A 14,394-nucleotide genomic window follows, 5' to 3' on the forward strand; every position below is an offset into this window, starting at 1 on the left:
TCAGAGGACCTGAGCAGTTAGGAAGCACAAAAAAACAAGAAGGATCATAAATGCCTTCTCAGCCCACCCCTCGGTGTAAATCGGGGTGGCTTCGGCCCAAATGGTGCCCATAGCTCTTATCAGGGGCCCAGCAGTGATCTCTCCCTGCTCCAGAGGATTCTGAAGAAAGCAGCTGTCACAAAACAGCAACCTCTCCTTCCCCCCCTTCACCCGGGAGCTGATGGAATCCGGCCAGGCCTCAGGCCAGCTCCCCCCAAAAGGCAGGAGCAGCAGGCCCAGCTCGATGTTACCTGTCTCTCTCTGGCCAAAGGAAAGAAGAAAAAGGACCCACCTACAGGAAATTCACAGGGTTTTATATGATACTTCCCAAAGTCGCAGCTAGTAATTTTCAGTGGTTAGAACAGATGCCAATATTCCAACTAACTCTCTGATAGGTCCCTGTCTCTTCCAAAGCAATTCCCAGGTCCTGACCTGGAGAATTAGTCAGCTTGCTTCTATAACTAAAATACCAAACTTTACTAACCCATGACAGGACTAAATCAATATTACAGAAAAAAGGGTTCAGGCTAAATCTTTGAAATTAAAAGTCAATTGATAATACATAAAGCTATTGCAAATACAGTAATAACACTCCGCTACAAATGTCCAGTTTCTAAATATGGAAAAGTAAATGCATGTTTTGTCAAGGAACAGACACATAGATCATAGTGCTAATGATACTTCCTTAATGAATGTATATCTGTAAAGACTGGGTTGAAGGTTCATCTAGAGGTCAACTTTGGCTCAGGGCCTGTTGTTGTGGCCTCAGTCAGGGCCGGTTCCTCCGGCCTTAGTACTTCAGAAGGGCCACACAGGGATCCTGGGAGAGGCAGGACTGAAAGCTTTACTGAAATGCAAAAAGCTCACATTAACTGGCTGCCCTTGATCAGCTCTGAGAGTTAATGTGTTATAAAAGGAAATTCATTGTGACAAGAAGGACTTCTTCCTCCTGAGCCTGTACTGGTTGTGACCCATGACTGACTTGTCCTTCAGGGATTTTTCAGTCAAAAGTGACCAGCACTGGTGGACCCCAGCACCTTTCAGACCTGTTTCCCATGGGCCCTGTGTAACATGCCCCTGAGCAGCCTGAACTCTGCTTCTACCATGATCAGGGTTGAAGGGTTTCTGGCACTTTTCCTGCTGTCACCAGAGGTTTTAAGCTCAGTGTCTCCGTGGTGGCTGTGGCCCAGATGGCCACCAATGGGCACTTGGCTGATGAGACCCTCTGTGCTAATGAGCGGCAAGTCACAGAGGGCACCTCTCTGAGTGGGCACCCAAAGTCTCCAGTCACTCCTGTTGGGCCACCAGGATGCCCCAGGCACAGCTGTGGCCAGGGACAAGGTGGATTTTGCCCCTGCACTGGGCTGGGCCCCCTGAGTGTGCCAGGAAGCAGCTCCTGGCAAGAGGCGTGAGTGGGGCGAGGGAGGGGCTGTGCTGGCAGCTGGAGCAGGAGCACAGCTCAGAGCCCGTGTGGCCGTGCTGGGCATGGGGGGAGTGTGTCTGGGGAGTGTGGGGTGCCCATGGGGGGAGTGTGTGAGCACTGCCTCCGAGTGCTGGGAGCAGCAGGCTGGGCCAGGCAGTGAGCAGGGCAGATATGGGGCTGGGCAGAGGGTGCAGGATGCAGGCAGGGCTGTTGGATGGGCACAGGGGCTGTGCCAGTGCTCCAGGGAGCCAGGAATGCCCCTGGCTGTCTGCACTTGGGAACTGGGCAGTTCTGCTGGGAGGATGTGGGTGATGGTGAAGTCAGCACCTTGTCCAGTGCAGGCTGTGTGGCTGAGTGAGTCTGCGTGTGTGTCTGTGTGTGTCTGCGTGTGTCTGTGTTTGTGTCTCTGTGTCTGTGTGTCTCTGCTCTCTCTGGGATAAACACTCAATTTCAGGGTTGATCCTGCAAACAGGAAAGCAACAGGCGCATCCAGTGTGCTGGGAAGGAGACCCTGGCTCTTGTGCCATCCCAGGCTGGGCTCCAGCAGCCGGGTGGGAGCAATCCCCTGGGCTGCAGCTGCTGCAGAGCCTCTGCCAGGAGGCTGGAGCCTCTGACAGCACCTTAGGCAAAGTCTCTTTTCTTCCTCCACAGACATGGCTTCACAGGAGGACACAAGAGAGGGGAATGAAAAAGCACAGCTCTTGGCAGAGGCATTTCAGAAGGAAGGATTGGATACTGGATACTGGCTGCCCAAATTGTCACAGATCCTGGGAATCGAGTGCAGAGAAGCACTGCAACATCTGGAATATAAAGACTACCTCAGGCTCGAGTGTGAGGTACGACACCCCTGGGAGAAAAAGGCACTCCAGAAACTCCTGAAAATACCAGATGAGAAAACAACCACTAAAGAGGTGCAGAAGGAGCACTTGGAGAAGACAAAGCAAAGACAAGAAAAGGCCAAACAAGCCCTGAAGGATCTGACTGAAATGCTCAAGAGCCGCAAACAAAGCCAGGAGGCTATAAGGAAGAAAGCAGAGACTCTGTGGCAAGCCATGGAGATTCCCAAGGAGTTCTGGCCACCACCAAAGAAACCCTTGGCAGATATGCTGCAGAGCATGCAGAAGCAGCTGGAGCAGCAGGATTTGTCAGCAGTCAGGATGGAGAACATCCCTGACACAGAGGTGCTGAGGCGGGCGTCGGGGGGACTGGCCCTGCAGGGCATCTACAGAACCAGCAGACCTGAAGATGTGCTGGCAACGCGAGAGCAGCTCCTCAGGGTTCCTGAGGGATTCCAGCTCACTGGTCCGGAGCAAGGATCGCTGCTTGAGAGGAAGGAGTTCTCCTCCTCTGCAGCAGAATCCACTTTCACCAAGGCCATGGAGCAGCTGGGGTTCAGCATGAGCGTTTCTGCCGAAGCTGACTTCTGGAGGGTCATTCTGAGAGGAGGCAGAGATAAGATCATCTCCTCGCAGTCGCAGGATACCCACCAGTCCCAATCTGAGCAGAGTTACCTTTGCACCACGAAGTACTGGTACATCCCTCTGGCCTCCTGCTACTTCCAAAGACATCAGCTTCGCCTCTCGGATGCAGCTCTGCAGGAGCTGCAAGACATGGAGCAGCTTTTGTGCTTCACTCAAGAAGACAAGGCCCCCTTGCTGGAGAGGTGCGAGAGGTTCTTCAGCAGGTTTGGGTCCCACATAAACCAGGGTCCCCTTCACTTTGGGGGGATATTCTGGTGGAAGGCATCCACAGAAGGATTCCGAGCAGAGCAGAGAGAAGAGATGAAGCGACAAACATCTGAAGCACTGAACAGCTTTGTCAGGGCCAGCTGGGGTAGCTTCAGGGCCAGTGCTGCGGGGCCCCTGGATGTTTCTAAATTCAGCTCAAAGGCTTCTGTCCTGGGAAGAGCTGGAGACAGTTCCCAGACAGCAATTCATCTCTCGGTGGTCAACACAGGGGGCCCACCAGACACAGCTTCTCTTCCTCAGTGGAAAACGGGGCTCATGTCTGACAACACAACGTGGTGCGTTATCGACCGTGGCTTTGAGCTGGTCCCAGTGTGGGATGTCATCCTGTACAATCACAGCAGGGATTTTAAGTCCGTGGGTCAGATGAGCAGAGCCCTCAGGGATGCGTACAAAAAGCTGACAAATCAGAGCATAGGCACCATTTTTGGGAAGGAAATAGATATTGCAGTGCAAGAGGCCAGAGATTTCATGGGGACTGTGAAGACCTGGGAGGTGACGGTGGATGAAAAAAAGGTGCTCAGGTTGATGGAGCTAAAAGATGATCTGAATGCAAGAACCAGGAACCCCAGTGTGTGGATCAACGTGTGCCTGTCAGACAAAGCCCTGCAGGACTTCCTGGTGAACACCGTGCGCAGCTGCCAGGAGTCACCTCCAGAAAACACCAGCTCCATCAAGGTAATGTTGAGAAGCCTCATGGATCCTCATATCTACGCTGTCAAGGACTTCCCTGAGGCTTCCTACATTATGCAATGGATCTTCCAGACTGGGCACCAACTTCCCAGATCTCCCAAAGTCTCTGAGCTTGGTGACCTCATCAAAACACTGCAGCAAATGAAGGAGCACATCCATGTTGTCACCTACGCACCAGCAAGCTCTGCTTCTGCCGTTCATGAAGCAAAGATAGAAGCCACCCTGACCAGCAGCCTCGCCATTTATTCCTTCCTCCAGTCTCTCCAGGAACGGGCTCAGAAGGACATGGAACTGTTGGTGCTCTTGATTGCGAGCAGCACAGGGTACCAGGTGGAAAGCAGCACTTTCCAGCACCTCCTTGGACACCCAGAAATTCAGTACATGGCCAAGGAAATGGAAGCGGCACATGAGGAGTACGTGAACCTGAAGGAGCAAGATGCCGACAGAGCTGAGGCCTCCCTTCTGCTGTTGGGTCTGACTGTGACACCTGAAAGTCAAGAGCTGTCCCCTGAGCAGAAGAGGGAGCGATTAGTTTTCATGGAAGATCACATGAAAGGCTTGTGGTCCCCACAGATAAAGAATCTCCTGCAAAAGCACAGTGTAGGCACAGACTGGGAGATGCTGGAACGGGACTTGCGTTCCTTGATCAGTGGGTGCTTGGATGAGAAATTGGATGAACAGAGGATGCAGAACATACTCACAGACCTGGAAGATACTTTTCCAACATCTCAACCCCCCTGTCAATACCAATCCAAGTCTGACAGCGGTGAATCCAAAGCTAATCAGGCCATTGCAAACCAGGAGTTCTTCCAGCTGCTCAAGCGCCTTGGACTCGAAAGTCACTATCCAAGAAAAATGGGGATCGGCGATTTCCGCACCATCTGCAAGATATCTCTGCAGGACAGCCAGCCCAGCAAGGACACAGAACTGCCATTATACTTCTTGCAAAGGTTGTTAACTGTGGATTACCAGGTGAGGTACCTGACTTGCAGGGATGACAGTAAACCAAAACTTGCATCTCTGCCACAAACCACAACAAAAGAGCACCAAGACTCAGACTCCTTTGAACAGTTTTTTGATGATTTGGAGGAAGCAGCCCCTGAAGGTGCAAACAGGGACGGCCATGTGCACCCCATGGACCTGCAGATGGCCATTTTCCATTGTGCTGATGACTTCCTCAGACAGACCCTTGCAACCAAGCTGGCCTTCTGCCAACTGGCGCTGCCTCTGCTGGTGCCCAACCCGTGCACTTCACGCATCGAGTTCCCGCTCTACGCCCTCAGCCACATCCAAAGGAGCTGGAAAGAGGCGGAGAAGTCAGGAAAACAGACTGGAGCAAAGAGTTACAATAACAAACTCATCTTTCAGGCACAGACACCCATCGTGTCCTTCATCCGCATTGGCAGCTCGGCCTCCTCTTCCAAGTCTCAGCTCCTGAACGCTCTGCTGAGCAAACGCAAACACGACACTTTCTTCCACCGCCACTGCAGAGGCAGCACCAGAGAGCGTTTGCTGATGGAAGGGGTGGTGGAGATCGCCTGGTACTGCCCCCGTGGAAGCCCCGATGACAACTTTGAGTGCTGCGTGGCTTTCTGCAACCTGCATGGAGATGCCAGGGATCATGGAGCACAGCTGCAGTTCCTGCAGGAGATATCTGCTGTCAACGTGGTTCTTGTGCCAGATTCAAAGCACATGGACAACAGGGGGAAAAAGCTTCTGCAGGACCTGTTGCAGTCACAAAGGCCTTTGATTTGTCTTCTCACGGAAAAAGAGAATGTTGCAGCTGGACAATCCAGCAAAAACATAAAAATAGGGATCAAGAACAGAAACGAAGCACAACTGATGGACCAGCTGACCAACATAATCAGAGATCTTCTAGAAGGTTCTAATCCACATTTTAGTCTGGACGCCTGCATAGACAAAGCTCGCCAGCACGGATTCATAGTGGATATAGATCAACCCGCATGTGTGACAGCCAAAGCAGAGGCAAAGGAGCTGGTGGACCTTCTGAAGAAAGAGAAGCTGTCTGAGATCAAATCCCAGCTACTGCCACTTCAAGGAAAACTGTGGTACCAGTGGTGCAAAAAGGACAAGGAACTCACTCGCTTGCAGGAGAAGAGGAACAAGAGCATTGAGCATCATCGCAGCCAAATTGAATATGAGAAGAATGTAATAAGAAGAAAGCAACTTGAGCAAGCTTTTCCTCTCAACCCACTGATGAAATCATTCCTTGGCTTTCTCCAGGCCCAGCCAGCAGATACCAAGAAATATTTCCTGCAGTGGATGAAGGTCTTTATGGATGAGCTGTCCTGCGGTCGCCTTGAAGAACTGAGGAGAGACTATCACAAGTTATGGTCTGAAATCCGGACAGGAAAGAAGACTCAGGAAAAGACCAAGGTTAATGCTGATTTGCCGAGTCGCTTGGATGCCCTCTCTGACGAAATCAACGATTCATCCATTGGCCTGCAGCACCTTCTGAGAGAGGTAGGGCAGATTTATGAAGCTCTGCAATTAATGGAGACAAAGAATTACAATTTTGACAAGCTGCCGGAAATTGCAGCAGAGCTGATGGTTTTGGGGTATCCTGTGGAACTGATGGATGGGGACGCTTCTTACCTGCCCTTGCAATGGGTGGGAGCAATTTTTGACAGCTTAATTGAGAGACTGGGGGACAAACGAGTGTTTGTGCTCTCCGTGCTGGGCATCCAGAGCACCGGCAAATCCACCCTGCTGAATGCCATGTTTGGGCTGCAGTTCAACGTCAGCGCGGGGAGATGCACCCGCGGAGCCTTTATGCAGCTCATCCCAGTGGGCGAGGAGCTGCAGCAAGACTTGGGCTTTGATTTTGTGCTGGTGGTTGACACAGAGGGACTTCGTGCCATCGAGATGGCCAATAAACAGTCCCTGAACCATGACAACGAGCTGGCCACCTTTGTCATTGGTGTTGGCAACTTGACTGTGATCAATATCTTTGGAGAAAATCCATCAGAAATGCAAGATGTTCTGCAGATCGCTGTGCAGGCTTTCCTGAGGATGAAGAAAGTCAATCTTTCCCCAAGCTGCCTCTTTGTCCACCAAAATGTGGGAGAAATAACTGCCAAGGAGCAAAATATGGAAGGACAAAGGCGTTTGCAGGAAAAGCTGGATGAAATGACCGTGGTAGCAGCTCAGCAGGAATTCTGTGACATCTCCTCCTTCAGCGATGTCATTGGCTTTGACGTGAACACCCACATTCACTACTTTGCTCACCTGTGGGAAGGAAACCCCCCAATGGCACCACCCAACCCCACCTACAGCCAGAACGTCCAGCAACTAAAGAGTAAAATCCTCCAGGCTGCCAAGAAGGAGTCACAGCACAGCATTTTGAGGTTCTCGAGCCTGAAAGATCGTATTGGTGACCTCTGGAATGCTTTGCTGAATGAAAACTTTGTTTTCAGCTTCAAGAATTCCCTGGAGATTGCTGTGTACAGGAAACTGGAAAGTGCCTTTAGTCAGTGGACCTGGAGGCTAAGAAGTCACATTTTAGATGTAGAGATGAGACTGGACAACAAAATTCGCAATGGGGACTTGCAGAATGTCACCAGAGAACAGCTTGAAGGGCTGGTGCAAGAGACAAGTGATGCCATTGAGGAAGAAGTGGAAAAGTATTTCAGTGAAGACAAAGACCATGAGATACTGGTGCAGTGGAAATCAAGCACAGAGCTGAAGCTGAAAGAAGTAAAAGTGACTCTTCTTCTTGAAACAAAAAAGAAATGTGAGAATCTCATTGAGCTACAGAAGGAGCAGAGGAAACTGGATGCAAGGAAGTTGGAATATGAAGATGAGCTCCTGAGAAGGAGTAGGGAGCTGGCTGTGACTCTGAAAGGGAAGAGCCTCAGTGAGAGAGAACTGATGGACAACTTTACTCTTGTCTGGAACAGTTGGATTACCGAAGTCTCTCGTGCTGCTCCTCCTCCAGAACGGGTGGATATTGATGCAGAAATTGAAGGTGTCCTTCTAGAGCACTTTAAGGAGCCAGGTGTCCATGCAAAGATCATATCATTTCCCAAAGACAGAGGATTTTCTTTTGACAAGGAGAAACACATCATGGAGAAAACTTATTTAGGCTTTATCCCAGATCCCTGGAGCATTTTCAGTGCTGATGTGATCAACTTTCAGCACATCACAGACAATATCATAGCAGGTGTGAGAGCAAACATTGATAAGAAGGAACAGGAGAAACGTGATTACAGTCAAAATTTTATTCATGAAATACTCAATGAAGTCCAGGAAGGTGTGAACTCCGTCCCCAGCAATGCAAAATGTACTTTTAACAGAGAGTACAGCTTAGATTTGTCTCTGCATCTCTGCAAAATGGCAGCAGAAAGGTTTAAAGTCATGCACGAAGCATTCCAAAAGGCAAATGACCCAGTCGTGTACCTGAACAGCAAGAGAGAAGATTTCTTCCAATGTTTCCAGATTTCCTGCCAAGGAGCCACTTCCATCACAACTTTTGCTCGTTTCCTTTGTGACAAGATTGAACCAGCTCTTCACCGGGAGGTCTATGAGAGGACAGCTAAAGACATTGCTGAGGACATGCAGGGCAAATTCCCAGATTTCCAGGGCAGCAGAGCCAATCTGGAAGTTTGCATTCTGAGATACCTGGCAGAACAAGAAAATTTTGAGTATTTCAAAAGCTACCTTATGCGTCCAGAGGAATTTTTTCGCAAATATATTGCTATACAAGTTCAGAGTCACTGTTCAGATGAGAACAAGAGGTTGGAGAAGTTTTTAGATTCCTCCCTTAATCTTCTCTATCGAAACATCCTGTCAGCTGTTTCTTTATCAACCCAAATTGTCAAAGGCAGAAAAGACAGAGAAAACAAAGTCTCTCTTTGGCTGGATGAATTTTGCAGGGAACTGACAGAGGTGATCAACTTGCCCAGAAGTGACCTGAAGGGCATCGAGCACCAGGAGGTCACAGACATTGAGTTCCTGAGCAGTGTCATGGCAGAAGTTCTGGATGACCTGAGGGACAGGCTCAAGAAAGAATTTCCTAATGCTGACCTGAGCTCATTTTCAAGGCAGCCTCAAACTATCCTGGCTGAGCATTTTTCGGGCTGCTTGGTGCAGTGTCCCTTTTGTGGGGCTGTCTGCACAAACACCATTTGGAATCACGATGGAGACCATCAGGTTGTCTTCCATCGCCCACGAGCTCTGATGGGAACCATGTGGCAGAGGACAAACCACCTGGTCATTGATATTTGTTCCAGCCTTGTTGCAACTAATCTCAAATTCAGGTTTGATAACGGCAACTGGATCTCATATAAGACATACCGTGATGCAGGACCTCCTCTTTCCAGGTGGAGAATTCTTCCTGATTCATCCGTGCAGGCGTACTGGAAATGGTTTGTGTCTCATTTCAAGACACAGCTGGAAGATTTGTACGATGGGAAATTTCAGGGCAAAGGAGAAATCCCTGAGTCATGGCAGAGAATTACCAAGCAGGAAGCACTGTCTGAGCTGGACAGGAGTTAGGCCACATCCATGGGAAGGAAGAACCACAACAGCTTTGCAGTTCAGGAGAACTTTGTACCAGGCTCACCACAAAATGCAGTTACAATGATGATGTTATCAAACCCAATGAAGACAATGGTATCCAAATGATACCAAATTTGGAAAATAAGATGTGGTTACTGCAGCCATCACTCAGCAATACCCTCGCTTCATGAGAAAGCCAGACTCCTCTTGCCTTCTTGCCATAAACATTTCCCTCTGCTTTTTCCTAGAACCAAACCAAACCCCCTCCTTGGGGCAATTGGCCTCGTGGCCAAGCCTGAACCAAAAGGCCAGGGCAAGGGCAAAGGCAGCACTCCAAGGCTCACTTGGATCAGCTGCTGTGAGACAAGAAGGGACAGTGCTCCAAAGGCAGTTTTCCTGCATCAAGGAGGTGTCCTGCTTGGAGAAAGGGCTACAGGACCTGAGGCCAGCTCCATGCTGGCTGCAAGCTGGGCTGCTTGGCTTTTGGGCATCATCCTTCCCTCCCTGACTGCAGCCTCCTGGACCAACTGAGGCTGCTCTCCCAGCAGGAGCTATTGTGCCTCTGGGCTCCGGAAAGCAGTGACACGACTGCCCTGGGGCTCAGGCAGTGCTTTCACTCTGTCTCTGAGGTGCTGTGTCTCTGTCCAGGGCAGCTGCTCCTGCTCAGGTGCCTGGGGCTGCTGCCCTTCCCTCCAGCCCTCAGCCCTGGCATGAGCTGCTCCTGCCCTTGGCCTCTCAGCTGAGCAAAAGCCTTTGGAATGCCCCATGTGGAGAATCCTGTCTGCCAGCACCTTCTGCAGCAGCCCTGGAGCCAGTGCTGGTGCTGTCCAGGCAGGCTGGTGGCACCAGAGCCGTGCTCTGGAGAAGGTGGCACCAGCTGTCTCTGCCCCAGGGAGCTGTGGGGGCTTTTGCTGTGCAGGTGCTGCAACCCTGCTGGCAATGCGAGGGCCAAGCCCTCCTGGAGAGCTGGCTGAAGGGCTGCTTCAGCCTCATCCCCTGCAGGCTCTGCTAATAAAGGAGTTGATTTGGACTGCACTGCTCTGTGTCTCCTTTGTGTTCAGGGCAGCCACAGCTGGGGGTGACTCGAGCTCTGTGTGCTGCAGATGGGCAGGGGACAGGGGGTGGCACTGGGGCAGGGGGTGTGGCAGCAGAGGCTCTGCTCCATTCAGGGTCTCTGCTCCAGGAGCAGCTTCACTGTCTGCAGGGAGAGCAGAGAGGGCAGGAAGCCCCAAACCACAACATCCAGGGAAACCAATGTCAGTGGCAGGTGCCAAGGGAGGCAGCGCTGGGAACCAAGCCTGGCCTGTCACACACATGGAGGCCTGAGAAGGTTGATCTCATCGAGGATCTGTGCTCTGGAGCTGCTCAGCTGGGAAGCTGCAGGACAAAAGGGGAATGGGCCCAAACTCTGCCAAGCCCAGCTCTGGCCAAGGAGTCCTGGAGCCAGTGACAGGAGCCAGAGTTGGGCCGTGTGAGTGTGTGCTGCAGGGGCTGAGTGCCAGGGACTGGGGACAGCTGGGCTGGGAGGGGATTTGGGCCGGCTCCTGGAGGCAGACTGGCAGTGAAGGTGACCCTGGCCATGGTGTCACCTCCTGGGCTGCATGGGGAATGCCCCAGTGCAGCTGCTGGAGTGAGTGGCGGGGTCCCAGTGCCACAACTGGGTGCAATGGAGAGAATCCAATGGAGCAAGGAGGGGTGGCCCCAGGCCTGGGCTGGAGGATCAGGAGGGTGTAGGGTCCCTCACGTGCTACCCTTGCCTGTGCCAGCTGAGACTTTTGCTCTCTTCTTCCTACCTTTCTTCTCCCTGTGTCCCAAGAGAATATGTTCCTGCCTGTCTTGGATTATGTAACCAAAAAAATATGTACTCTATTTCATCTAGTGAGAGCTTACCTCTTGTGACTCCAGGGGGGAGGGAGGGTGGATGTCTTCTGATTAACGGCCCAGCCATTAAAACCAGGTGGCAAGGTGTTTCTTATCTCTTTCACCACTCCTCCATCCTCCAGGGGGACATATTCTGATAATGGGCCATTAGTGCCCACCAATGACATGACACATTACATCATCCCATTGGGACATGCTCCACCCAGTGGGGGAGGAGACAAGTCTTTCTAGCTAGATAAAAACTGGGACTGAAGGACAAAAGGGATCTGGTTTTTCCACTGGATTCCTGGAGGAAGACAGGACCCATCTCACCACCACTGGACTTTCTACAGGACCATCTCTACTCCACAGAATCACATCTGTTACTCCAGGAGGATTTATTTGGACTGCTTCCAACACCCTGAGCAACAGGGTGTCAGATCATATCCCTGACTCTGTCAGGGTTTTTTCCAGAATTTTGATTTTCTTCCTTGCTTGTCTTATTTGTACTACTACATTTGTATTTCCTTTCTTTTAATATTCCTAGTAAAGAACTGTTACTCCTATTCCCATATCTTTGCCTGAAAGCCCTTAATTGCAAAATTATAATAGTCTGGAGGGAAGGGGGTTTACATTCTCCATTCCAAGGGAGGCTCCAGCTTTCCTTGGCAGACAACTGTCTTTCAAAACCAAGACACAATTTGGTGCCCAACGTGAGGCATGAGGGCATTGAGAGAAAAAGGAATAACCGTTCTTAAGTGGCCTACATTCTCGTGTACTGGATATCGTGGTCTGGCTTACCCTTGTTCAGGTGGCATGTGGTGGTGGCCGTATTTCTCCCATTTGCCAGCCATTATCTAAACATGGGCCCTGTAATTAAGGATACAGTGGCTGTTATCTAGTTTGCTATATGGGTTAACAAGGTGAGGGATTTGTGGGTTTTTAAATTCCTCTGGAAAGCAGCACATGGATTCAGGGCTATCATACACTAACTGTGTGGTTTTGGGGTTACTTTAACAATGGTACCTACTGTGAGGAAATGACACCGTGGGAAATTTTTTCCCAACCCTTCCTGCCGCTCTTTGGGTCTACCCCACCAGTTTTTGAAGGGTTCAAATCTCTCAATCCTAATGATACCATACAGTGGCTGGTGTTATTACTGGCACGCCCTTTCTGTTTAGCATCAGAGATAAGGGAAAATTGACCTGGATAACCACCCTGATACCTACCTCCAGTGCTGGGGCAGCTCTGGAACCCTCCTGACAAGAGAGACCTGCAGGGGCTGGAGCGTGTCCAGGGAAGGGAACGGAGCTGGGAAAGGGAATGGAGGCCCAGGAGAGGCTGAGGGAGCTGGGAAAGGGAATGGAGCCCCAGGAGAGGCTGAGGGAGCTGGGAAAGGGAATCGAGGCCCAGGAGAGGCTGAGGGAGCTGGGAAAGGGAATGGAGCCCCAGGAGAGGCTGAGGGAGCTGGGAAAGGGAATGGAGGCCCAGCAGAGGCTGAGGGAGCTGGGAAAGGGAATGGAGCCCCAGGAGAGGCTGAGGGAGCTGGGAAAGGGAATGGAGCCCCAGCAGAGGCTGAGGGAGCTGGGAAAGGGGCTGAGCCTGGAGAAAAAGAGGCTCATTGGGACCCTGTGGCTCTGCACAACTTCCTGACAGGAAGGGACAGCCAGGAGGGATCGGGCTCTGCTCCCAGAGAACAGGGAATGGACAAGGGGAAATGGCTTCAGGCTGGGCCAGAGGAGGCTCAGCTTGGACAGTAGCAGGAATTTCCCCATGGAAAGGGTGACCAGGCCTTGGAACTGCCCAAGGAGGTTTGGAGTCCCCATCCCTGGAGGTGTCCAAGGAATTCCTGGAGGTGGCACTCAGTGCTCTGGGCTGCTGACAAGGTGGGGATCAGGTTGGACTCGTCGGGCTGGGAGGGCTTTTCCAGCCTCAGTGATCCTGGGGTTCGGTGCCTGTAACACTCCTGCAGGAGCAGGGAATTCTTTGGGTGTTGGAAATATCCCTCTGGAGACAGGGTAAGCTAAACTGGGAAGGGAGGGACCAAATCCATGCTCTGTAGGTGATGTGTGCCAGCCCTGCCTGGCAGGTGTTGAGGCTTCCCCTGAGGCTGGACAAATGCCAGGGGTGTCTGCTCCAGCACTTGTGACTTGTCAGACTGGGGCAGGCGATGCTTGAGGTCCTGGCAGGTTGGAGGTCTCGGTATCCAAACTCCAGGGCTTGTTTTGAGGCTGTGGAGCAGGATATGTGTGTCCATATCCCAAGGGAAAAGCAATCCAGGCACCCTGCTCTGGTCACATGTTGAATGTCCTCTGTCTGTCCTCTGTTACTGTCAAGTTTGGGATGTCCACTGCCAAGAGAGCTGCAGCCAGGCTCTGCTATTTCTGAGTACAAACTTGCAGTCGGATGCCAGAGGTCAGGTTCTTAGCAACTGTCTGCAGATGGCCTCGTGCCCAGCTTCTGGGCAACCTCCTTCTGTAAATGTGTGGGAGTGGGGAAATGGGGCCCTTGGGAGTGTTCACAGAGGTGTCTGTTCTGCTTTGCTTCCTCTGCTGGAGAGGGATTTTGGATGTGGGTCTGGAGGGACAGGACAAGGGGAAATGGCTTCCCACTGCCAGAGGGCAGGGTTAGATGGGTTATTGGGAAGGAATTTTTCCCTGTGAGGGTGGGCAGACCCTGGTACAGGGGAAGTGTCAGAGGATGGCCACATGGGATGGTGCTTGGAGTAACCTGGGATAGTGGAAAGTGTCCCTGTCTTGGAATGCAGCAGCCACTGCTTCTCTGGCAATTGTGTCCCAGCCTCTCACAACTCTCCCAGGGAAGAATTCCTTCCCAATACCCCATCTATCCCTGTCCTGTGACAGTGGGAACCCATTCCACCTTGTCCTGTCTCTCCAGGCCTTTTTCCAAAGACCCTCTCCTCCTTTTCTTACATGTATATCCAGCTCTCACAGTTTACAGTTTCATTACTGACAGTCAGCACAAGAGTTAAGGGTCAGATGTCTGCAACACACGGTCTTGACTGTGAGCCAACTCAAACCACAGCTGGTGTGGAATTTGGAACGTAATGCAATCTGACTCCAAAAGAGGAGTTCCACTTTTGCATTCTGGGCA

At 51.4% G+C, this 14,394-nt stretch overlaps 1 protein-coding gene across 3 annotated transcripts in view; it reads left to right on the forward strand.

Moving 5' to 3' along the window:
* Positions 1-10,455, forward strand: part of LOC120750266 (interferon-induced very large GTPase 1-like) — a 75,346-nt gene extending 64,891 nt beyond the window's left edge. For all 3 annotated transcript variants that reach the window (XM_058420006.1, XM_040058719.2, XM_040058720.2), the window contains one exon: positions 2,114-10,455. In XM_058420006.1, the coding sequence (XP_058275989.1) occupies positions 2,116-9,417 (7,302 nt within the window). In that variant the 5' untranslated portion in view covers positions 2,114-2,115 and the 3' untranslated portion in view covers positions 9,418-10,455. The remainder of the gene's footprint in view (positions 1-2,113) is intronic.
* Positions 10,456-14,394: the final 3,939 nt, after the last annotated feature.

This window comes from Hirundo rustica, chromosome 3, assembly GCF_015227805.2.
Source record: "Hirundo rustica isolate bHirRus1 chromosome 3, bHirRus1.pri.v3, whole genome shotgun sequence".
Classification (NCBI taxonomy): Eukaryota; Metazoa; Chordata; class Aves; order Passeriformes; family Hirundinidae; genus Hirundo; species Hirundo rustica.